Source organism: Hyla sarda, chromosome 1, assembly GCF_029499605.1.
Source record: "Hyla sarda isolate aHylSar1 chromosome 1, aHylSar1.hap1, whole genome shotgun sequence".
NCBI lineage: Eukaryota > Metazoa > Chordata > Amphibia > Anura > Hylidae > Hyla > Hyla sarda.
In genome coordinates this window covers 377,980,946-377,992,182 of record NC_079189.1, presented here as the reverse complement: position 1 = coordinate 377,992,182, position 11,237 = coordinate 377,980,946, and the positions used below count along the sequence as shown (strand labels likewise).

General features: G+C 42.8%; 1 protein-coding gene across 9 annotated transcripts in view; it reads right to left on the bottom strand.

Moving 5' to 3' along the window:
* Nucleotides 1-2,641: 2,641 nt before the first annotated feature.
* Nucleotides 2,642-11,237, bottom strand: part of IDNK (IDNK gluconokinase) — an 81,988-nt gene continuing 73,392 nt past the window's right edge. For all 9 annotated transcript variants that reach the window (XM_056523913.1, XM_056523932.1, XM_056523955.1 and 6 more), the window contains one exon: nt 2,642-3,203. In XM_056523913.1, coding sequence (XP_056379888.1) covers nt 2,846-3,203 — 358 coding nt within the window. In that variant the 3' untranslated portion in view covers nt 2,642-2,845. The remainder of the gene's footprint in view (nt 3,204-11,237) is intronic.

Here is an 11,237-nt window from a genome sequence, read left to right as displayed (position 1 = left end):
AAGAAACAAAGAGAAAAGTCCCACAAAAATTTGTATTAATTCATTGTCTTGATCAACCAGACCACCTGGGTTAAAAAAAAGAAAAGACCACCATGTTTTAAAGTAAAACCAGAGGGCGAGCAGTCCCTAAAACAGAGAGTAGACACTGAGGAATATATGGCATGGAGTTGAGTTGGAACAAAGTAGGTTCTATGAAAATCCTATCGAGAGGTCCCCAAAAGAGACCTGCCAACTACCCTTACTTATATTGGTACAACAATCTTGTCACTGGAGTAGAGATAAAGTAAAATGGAAATAATTCTACAATGAATGCATAAAAGGCTTAACACGTGCTGGAGGCGAGTTAAAGGGTACACTGCTGTTCAAGCATTCCGAATATTTTGTTCCGAACGCTTGGAGCGGGTGGTGGATCGTGACATCATGACCACGCCCCTCATGGCGTCACGCCACACACCCCTCAATGCAAGTCTATGGGAGGGGGCGTGACGGCAGCCAGGCCCCCTCCCATAGACTTTCACTGAGGTGGCATGACATTACGTCATGACCCCGCCGCCCGCACCCAGCATTCTAAATGAACACCGGCTGCTGCACAGAGATCGCAGGGGTACCAGCGGCAGGACCCCCATGATCAGACATCTAATCCTGTATCCTTTGGATAGGGGATAAGATGTTTAAGGGAGGAGTACCCCTTTAAGGTGGCTATATAAAATGGAGAGAGCCCCCTTATGTTTGAGAGAATATTGCGCCCTCCTTATTTTTTAAAGGATACCTCTCTTTGAAATCTACAGGAAGTATTGCCAGCAACTCTGTAGTCCGCTGCTAAAGCAAGTAGTATATGAAATAGCTGGAACCTTTTAAATTTTCAAGGACTAAGAGTCCGCAAGGCCCTGAGGGTATTGGAGCCACCTGATCTCTAACAATATAATGGCAGAAACACACCTGTGCCATCAGGGAGGAACAAAGACAAAGAATCTTCAGATCAAATATTTACCTGGACTGAAGCTTGTTTCTATCTGCAATTCATTTAAAGGGGTACTCCACTGGAAAACTTTTTTTAAATCAACTGGTACAAGAAAACTAAACAGATTTGTAAATTACTTCTATTTAAAAATCTTAATTCTTCCAATACTTGTCAGCTGCTGTATATTACAGAGCGTGAAAAAATAAAAAAGCAAAAATGGAGAGGGTATAATGATTTGAGTGCTACTGTTAGATGATTCGATAAAAGAAACTTCGACCAGCCAGCATATACACGGGATATTCTTTATTCAGATAGGTTTAAGCAAGACGACAACGCATTTTGGCGCACACTCGCACCTTCCTTAGGTCCAAAACAACTGTAGGACTCCTTTATAACAGTGTGCTTGTATCTCCATCTTCATATCTTTGTAATCCTTTGGAGTAAAAAAAAAAGATAACTAAGCATATAGTGTCTGTACCTGTGTGTGATGGTTTTCTCACAATTCTTATGTGATTTTCACCCCAATATTTATTGGTATCAGCATACAAAATGAATGTTGTCTTGGATTTTTCCAAGGATTCAATGCAGCCGAGACCTGACTCTCTAGTCAGCTGATGACAGGGAGCCTGTATGCTTCAATGGATGGAGGGATCACTTGGTGGGAGAGAGATCAATCTGCAACTAATGCAACAGCTGTAGGCACCCTGATTGAAAACCACAGGTTTTTTGAATGGATGTAGCTCACTTATATTTCAATGGGTGGGGTGGCTGATGTGTGGGAGGGAGGAAAATGGAATTATGGGATTTGTAGGCATAAGAAGAAAACTCAAACAGGAAATACCAGTTCACAAAAAGCTAGCCACAGTGTTATGGTAATCTCATGACATAGCCATTTAGCCCCAAGACAAGCGCAGATCCTTCCTAAGCATGTCCATTACTGTCTGCCAGGTACATACTAAAATCACCTTATGGTGAAGAACCCCTTTAACCTCTTTGTGCATCTGTCCTTATTAGGGCTTGGGGGGGGGGGGTAAATTCCTGTGATGCTGTCAAGATCTAGTCAAGGAAACTGAATTACTTTTAGGAACTAATTCTATTTTTAATGCAGCATGTGCAAATATTTTGTCAGGTCCCAGTTATAGACATTTCGGCGAAAAATCTGCAACTTTAGTGAACATAGCTTTAGAAGCACCTACATTTTGAACTTGTCATGTTTTAGAATATCGATCAAGTCTTGCTTGATATCATGACAACAATAACATGAATATAAAAAAGCAAAAAAAAAACATTATTAGATGAACATAATTTCATAATTGACATTATAAAAGTTCACTAGTAACTCTATCTAAATCATCACAGATTTATTATACTGTGTGAAAGAAAAAGTGGAGGGATTTTCCCATAGCAACCAATCACAGCTCAGCTTTCACTTTACCAGAGCTCGTTAGCTGAGCTGTGATTGGTCGCTGTGGGAAAATCACTCCACTTTTTCTCTCACACAGTTTTATTAATCAGGGCCATTGTTTTTGTATTTTCAACTGTAAAAAATGGCTGCTTTTCAAGAAAAAAAATTGAAAGAAAATCTGCCATTTTTATATGGCTGGAAATACAGGTCACAAAAGATGTTTTAGGATAATAAATGACTTTGTAACTAATTTTAGAGCCACATGCTATCGAATCTCATTAAAAATGTTTACTACAAACAACACTTTCTTTGCATACAGTTGTATTTTAAAGTGTTGTACACTGTACTTTTCAATCTAGATAAGGCAATGGTATATCAGTCACAGGTATGCCACTATTTTTTCCACATATCTGAGTATGGGCGCATTAGACAAATTCGTAAAACTTAAAACCTGGAATGGATTTTGTAACAGATTTTCTTCAATAAGAGTGCCTGGGTGTCTTAGACTCCAGCTCAGCCTTTACTTCACATACTATTTCTAAGACGTTCTTCTGAACATTTACAGTCATGAATAGCTCAGGTGCTTCTGGAGGCTCTAGTGTGTCAAACTGGGACTGTAGTAATGTTAATGGCATGAAATGTCCTCTCCTTTTCTGCATCCGTTCAGATATCAGTTCCATTGAACCTTGCAAATGGATGAACAATGTACGTGAAGAAATGTCATCTTCTTTGTGCTGGCATTGACCTTCAGGCTTTTGACCAGTTGTCAGGGTTTTCCTGTAGGCTTTCTTCAGTGCAGAACATGCCAGTACAACATGCTGACCACAGGCTTTTTCTCTACAAGAGAACATAATGATTATCACTTTTCCAGGAAACATACATGATATCATATGCTTGTATACATTCATCATTCACAATAGCAATGGTTTGCTTAAAAGGAGATGTCTATTGCTAAAAAATGTTTCAGTACTATGCCTAGGCTGCCTGCATATAAAACAATAAACCAGTTTTGTGGCTTAATGCATTACACTGCCGCTCAGCCTATCATCTGCCGAGGTGGGACATCGCTACAGCCGGTGATTTTCTGAGCTGCTGTTGACACGTTGACCACGGACAACTCAGAAGAAGACACCACCAGAGAACTGGAGCGCAATACCAGGACACCAAGGGAGCGGCGGCAGATGAGTCCTTTATTTGCAGCCATCCTGGGCATAGCAATGAAAAAAATGTTAGCATGAGACATCTCCTTTAATGCTTTCCCTGGTAGACTTAGTGGTGAATGCTGCTGAATTGTAATAGCAGTCACAGCCCATGGACAAGAGTAGCACTGTTCCTTAACCCCTTAACAACATCAGACGTAAATGTACGTCATGGTGTGGTGGGACTTAATGCACCATGACGTACATTTACATTATGTACATGACCACGAGCACCGGACCGGTGCTCGCATCATGCACGGCAGGTCCCGATTGCTGTCAGCAGCCGAGGACCCGCCGGTAATGGCGGACATCAGCGATCGTGCCGATGTCCACATTAACCCCTCAGATGCTGTGATCAATACAGATCATGGCATCTGCGGCAATGCGACACTTAAAATGGATGATCGGCTCACCCGCGGCGCTCTGTTCATCTATAATGGCGGACAGAGGTCCCCTCACCGGCCTCCCTCCATCTCCTGGGGTCTCTGCCCTGGTATGAGATCGAGCAGATCAGAGCAAAAGATCGCCGATAAAACTGATCAGTGCTATGTCTATGCATAGCACTGAACAGTATTAGCAATCAAATGATTGCAATAAATAGACATAAAAAGTGTAAAAAAAAAAAGGGAAAAAATTTGAAAAATCCCCTCTCCCAATAAAAATGTAAATCGGCCCTTTTTCCCATTTTACTCCCAAAAAGTATAAAACAAAATAATTTATAAATATATTTGGTATCACCGAGTCAGTAAATGTCCGAACTATCTAAATATAATGTTAATTATCCTGTATTATGAACGGCGTAAATGTAAAAAAAAAAAAAAAAAAAAGGTCAAAATTTTTATTAAACAAATTTATAAAAAGTGATTAAAAAGTTAAATATCAGCAAAAGTGGATCCGATAAAAACTACAGATCATGGCGCAAAAATGAGCCCTCATATCGCCCCGTATACGGAAAAATTAGAAAGTTATAGGTGGTCAAAATAGGGCAATTTCAAACATACAAATTTTGTTAAAATAGATTGAGATTTTTTTTTTTAAGCAGTACAATTATAGAAAAGCATATAACATGAGTATCATTTTAATCGTATTGGCCCATAGAATAAAGAAAACATTAAATTTTTACTGTAAAGTGTACAGCGTGAACGCAAAACCTTCCAAAATTTGCTAAATTGCGGTTTTCTTTCAAATTTTCCCACATAAATAATATTTTTTTGGGTTGTGCCATACATTTTATGGTAAAATGAGTGATGTCATTGCAAAGTAAAACTGGTCACGCAAAAAACAAGCCCTCATATGGGTCTGTGGATTGAAATATATGAGAGTTATGATTCTTGAAGGCGAGGAGGAAAAAATGAAAATGCTAAAATAAAATTGGCCTGGTCCTTAAAGGGGTCTCCGCCCCTAGACATCTTATCCCCTATCCAAAGGATAGGGGATAAGATGTCAGATCGCCGCGGTCCTGCTGCTGGGGACCCCCGGGATCGCCACTGCGGCACCCCGCTATCATTACTGCACAGAGCGAGTTCGCTCTGCACGTAATGACGGGCAGTATAGGGGCCGGAGCATTGTTACATCACGGCTCGGCCCCTCGTGACATCACAGCCCGCCGTCTCAATACGAGTCTATGGGAGGGGGCGTGGCGTTCGTCACTCCCCTGCCATAGACTTTTATTAAGGGGGCGGGCCGTGATATCACGAGGGGCGGAGCCATGACATCACGCTGCTCCGTCCCCTGTATCGCCCATCATTACAAACTCGCTCTGTGCAGTAAAGACAGCGGGGTGCCGCAGCGGCAATCCCGGGGGTCCCTAGCAGCGGGACCGCGGCGATCTGACATCTTATCCCCTATCCTTTGGATAGGGGATAAGATGTCTCAGTGCCGGAGTACCCCTTTAAGGCCAAAATGGGCTTTGTCCTTAAGGGGTTAAAGGGGTAATCCAGTAATTAAATCCTATGTAAAATCGGGGAAGAGGACAGTAACAAAAAAAAAAAAAACTTGCCTATTTCACTCCCGTGCCGTTGGAATCAGGAAACCTGGTTCCTTGTGTCTGGCGGTTTGGTGCACTGACCTCACATGGCCACTCGTTCTATTATCAACAGCCGCTGTTTGACTTACTGGCCATGTGACGTCACTTCACCAAATGCTGAAGTGCCGAATTCCATCAGATCTAATCCCAACATAGGGGGAAAAATGCAGTTTCACCAACAGCCTCTGACAGACCCTATTTAGTATATAAGGTCTATTTGGTTGTCCTCATGATGTTCGTAATGTTTCTGGGGGAGGGGGGAGGGGATAGTACAGGTCTGCTCTGCTGCTTTTTTGGCCTTGTTGATGGAATCTGAGTTTCATAGCACTGACTATGGCAGCCAGTAACTATGTGTATCTATTTAAATACACTTATCATGACAGCTGGCTAGGAATAGTTGTCCCCTCTAAAAGTAGCAGAATGATATTGTTTCCTGTGAAGATCCTTCAGTCATTTGGCTCCTGTGGGAAAGTCACATATATAGCATAATGACATGTTATGATTTTGTTGCACTGACCTTAATGTGACAAAAAACATCTGCCTCCAGCAACGTAAGAGAATAGCAGACATGTTGTCACCCCCCTCCCAGACATTCTCTGCTATTGCTGGTTTATCCCTCTAAATGTTTTTTTCCGCAATATATCTTACATACTTTGTTTAGTATTCCATTAACATTCAGTTGAGGGCTTATGCACTTATGTTTTGCATAGGGCCATGTAGGTTTAGGGCTTCTACTGTCGCCATGTCTCAGATTTCATACACAAGCATACATATTGTATTCCATACTAATATAAGAATTCCAATCTAATCTTACAAAAATCATGGAATGCATCATCTGACTCAAATATACAGGTATAATCCACAAGAAGCATTGCTTCTAGGTTAGACTATGGCCCTCATTTACTATTCTAAACCCGACTTCTTTTGTCGTTTTTTTTTGGCGCATCTTTGTCTGCGACATGTCGCAGACATCGTGCGCCAGTCTGCGACACGATGCGACATTTTTTCCCGACGGACCCGATGTGGATTCTCCCAAACCCGAAAAAGGGGCGTAACCCGACATTTCTGAGCTTTCCCACGTATTTATGAAGGTTTCCAACCCGAATTTGTTGAATTGTTGTGGATTTTTTCCCGACAACTCAGAGGAGTTGGAAACCAAAACCAACAAAACCCACGTGCGACAAACAGGATGCGACATAATAATAATTACCAGGGGAAAAAAGCAGTCGGGTAAGAAAGCAAGATAGACTTACAACCCGATTTTCTAAGTAAATGAGGGCTTATATCTGTACATACAGCAACCAAAGAAGAGGTTTGGCTCCTTGTATGACTGACAGTTCTATGACCCTCCTTAATGGTTACAACAATACATTGACTGTTGCGGAGCAGGTTACATATCACACATCATTGCCAAAACATAGTAACAAAAGACCAATGAGTGACCACAAAACCATTGGCACAGGAGTAACAGGGGACTTGATAGTATGTGCTAGTTAAAAGAATATATGTTATTCGTAGCCATATTATTGTCATTCTGGGGTTTTAGGAAGAATATAGCTAACGTGTATTCCTACTCCTGGAGCTTCTCTCCCTATATCATGATCAGCAGCATATATCACCCGACTGGTTCACATTAAATGCCACTAGTGTGCCACTTTTAATTAGTTTTGTCCAGTATGACACTTTACACTTCAGCTCTTAAGAGGGATTTTCTATAGATGTCACTCAGCATGTAACATATACCATGATATCATGTGTCATTGAGATTATACACTATCATACAGTTACCCAAATATTACACATTTCTTTTACAAATACAACTATGTATTGTAAAGGATATAAGTATATTAGAATTGTTACAGATAAGTAATATGCAGATGTGGAATGCCATGTACATCACACTGAAATGCTCTTTTCTTCATGGTCACTGGTGATTGCTTTGTAAAGCATTTAGACATGAGTGCTTCATTAATCTTTCATGGGACGCTCTGGCGATCAAAACAATCATTGGAACTTGCTGTCCTAAATCACAATAAATGTTATATGCTATCGTGAATGAGACCTTACACTAAGAAGATGTATGTACTATGAAATTCTTTTGATCTGACATCTGGTAATCTAGCTTAGGAGTTAAAGAGGTTATTCGGTGCTTTGTAAAAATTCATATCCTGCTGAGGCAGAGAAAATATAGGTTAAAAAATTATACTTACCTAGTCCTGGTTGTCATATACCATGGCAAAATATGTATTCATGTTGCATTGTGATTGCTTGTCATCTGTGATACATGTTCTGCAAAATTTCTATCGGTATGCACAACTGTTATTTCCATTACACACCTATCTGCATTACTTAACAGTTCAAAGAATCTAGCCTGTTGTGATCTAGCTGCCAGGAGACGACCGTCTAAGCTATGGCTTCCAGTGACCATTTGGGGGCAATTAACATAACTGTGCTAATCAATGGACACTGCTTGCCTGGATGGTAAATTTGACACCTTCCCAGACAAGCAGACTCCAAGGCCTGATGTCAATAGATCAAAGGAATGTTTGGGACGTAGCTCCCTGTAGAAATGCCATATATTCCAAATATTAGATATGGGGGTCAGGGAAGTATGTCCGCAGCCCCTATATTATACGGTTAGATTCTCCATCATACTACCTTTAAAATGAGTCCTCACATGACCCTTGTGTATTGATCCCTGCCCGAACTGTATGCGCTGGGTAAATCATACACAATAAGGGGGTCATGTCAGGTACCCCTAGAAAGAGGATTTGATGGAGAACCCAAATATTAGAAGATTATGTGGGTGCCTGGCCCATGATAGAAGATAGAAGACATCTCCTATTCTTTAGGCATAAAGGTATCATAATCGAGTGGCAACATCTACCTCTCCTCCTTGTCCTGCCCAGGGGCTGAACATGGATGTGTCTCTTGTCCATAGCAGAGTATAAAGCTGCAGACCTGGGGGGGGGGGCTAGGGGCGCTTGCATGGGGGACGAGATCTAATTTTGGATGCCAGATGCCATTTCCTACCAGACCCCATGGGATAGAACTCTAACTTTTGTAAGTATGTTTTTTCCCTTTTATTTTATTTTCTGTGTGGTGAAACTTTGTCTTGTTAACATCTATTTTTACATGTACTGTGAATATTTTTCTTTCATAATAAATCATTCATTTATTAAGTACCGTATTTTTCGCCATATAAGACGCTCCGGCATATAAACACACCCAATTTTAAAGGAGGAAAATCTAGAAAAAAAAGATTCTGAACCAAATACTGTAGTAAAATATTTTATATCAGTATAGTTCCCTCACAATAGTTGGCAGTATAGTTCCCCCCACAATAGTTGGCAGTATAGTTCCCCCACAATGGTAGGCAGCTCCTCCCCCCTCCCCCCACAATGTTTGGCAGTATAGTTCCCCCACAATAGTTGGCAGTATAGTTCCCCCACAATGGTAGGCAGCTCCCCCCCCCCCAATGGTTGGCAGTATAGTTCCCCCACAATAGTTGGCAGTATAGTTCCCCCACAATAGTTGGCAGTATAGTTCCCCCACAATGGTTGGCAGTATAGTTCCCCCACAATGGTTGGCAGTATAGTTCCCCCACAATGGTTGGCAGTATAGTTCCCCCACAATGGTAGGCACTGGCAGCTCCCCCCCCCAATAGTTGGCTGTATAGTTCCCCCACAATGGTAGACAGCTCCCCCCCCTCCACAATGGTTGGCAGTATAGTTCCCCCACAATAGTTGGCAGTATAGTTCCCCCACAATGGTTGGCAGTATAGTTCCCCCACAATAGTTGGCTGTATAGTTCCCCCACAATGGTTGGCAGTGTAGTTCCCCCACAATGGTTGGCAGTATAGTTCCCACACAATAGTTGGCAGTATAGTTCCCCCATAATGGTAGGCAGCTCCCCCCCCCCACAATAGTTGGCAGCATAGTTCCCCCACAATGGTAGGCAGCTCCCCCCCCCCACAGACATACAGCTTCCAGCCATATACAGAGTACTGCTGGAGGCTGTATGTCTGTGTGCTGCCCCCACAGTGTTCCGGTCAACGCTCCTCTGGCCCGGTGTCACAATCTACTGCTATGGCCTATGGACCATAGCAGTAGGTGCCAGGATCGGAGGAGCGGTGACTGGAACACTGAAGATTACGCGCCGCCGGTCACTCACCAGGCCCCAGTCGGCGCGCGTCTTCCTCCGGTCCTCCTGTCCTCCGGCGCCTCTATGGTTGTACGCACGGGACGTCACAGACAACCACGTACAACCATAGAGAGGCGGAGGATCGCAGGAAGACCGCAGGAGGACCGGAGGAGGGTGCGCATCGGCCGGGGAATGGTAAGTGACCCACGGACATCCTTATGTCCCGAAAAGATTTTTCGAGACATAGGGATGTCCGGCATAGGAATACCTATGATTTTATCTGCCCTGGCCGGCTCCTGTGTGCGGCTGCAGGCGGGGGCCGGCCAGAGCAGGTAAAAACTAATACTGTATATTAAAAACCAGGGGGCCTCCAGCTGTTGTGAAACTACAACTACCAGCATGCCCAGACAGCCTTTGCCGGTCCGGGCATGCTGGGAGTTGTAGTTTCAGAACAGCTGAAGGCCCCCTGGTTTTTAGTATACAGTTATTAGTAATTCACCTGCCCGGCGCCCGGAACTGTATGTTCCAGTCCTAGGGCAATAAACATAGCCAGTGTGAGGTGAAAAATTCACCGGCGGTCATGAGGCTGCAGCGGGTGGGGAGCGGGTAGTCAGCGCTGTACCGCACCGCCGCAGCCTCTGTACTTACCGCTGACTTCCCGCTCTCGCCCGCAGCAGCCTCGGGCGTATATTCGCCGTATAAGACGCACCAACTTTCCCCCCCACGTTTTGGGGAAGAAAAAGTGCGTCTTATACGGCGAAAAATACCGCCTTATGTCTGTTAAAACGTACGTACATTGTCCTTGAAGAGATTGAAGTTATAGTCTTAAATTTACTTCGGTTACATTATAGATTTGGATTAATCTTTTTCCTATTTTTATATACTACTGGGGATAGTAGATTATATTTGGGAATTGTAGCATATCCAGATTGGATTGATAGTTTCCTGTCGGCTTGAGATTGACAGGTGGTGGCAGCGATTTAATTGGGTGGTGTAAGAGGGATTTTTTATCATTATTTTCGGTCTAGTGTAGACAAATAGTGATTTTATAGATAATCCTACCACCCGCACGTCTCGGTTCGTGACACTGGTCCCCTGCAACTCCTGTTCATCTCCTTCAATCACTGGCTGCAGCAGTGTCCTGTCTTGGCCAGTTATTTACAGAGCTGCCAGGTATTGCATCGGATGCTCACTTTGGAAGCAGGAAGAAGACAGAAGATCAGGGGAAAGGAGTGAGTAGAAATATAAATAATCCAATAGTAGACGGAAAAAAAATCTACTATATAATGAGTTGATGAGGCAGGTAGAAGCAACCAAGACTATGGGATCCCTCTGCAGAGGAAGGTAAAAAAATGCCTTGAACAGTATTTTTTTTACCCCTCCTCCAGCTGGCCATACATACCCGAAGACCTCTTCCTCTAGAAGCCTGCCATTAAACTATATACTCAAAAGAACACTTCTACCGTGGCTATTTTCTCCTTCCTATACTGAAGAGAAAAGTAT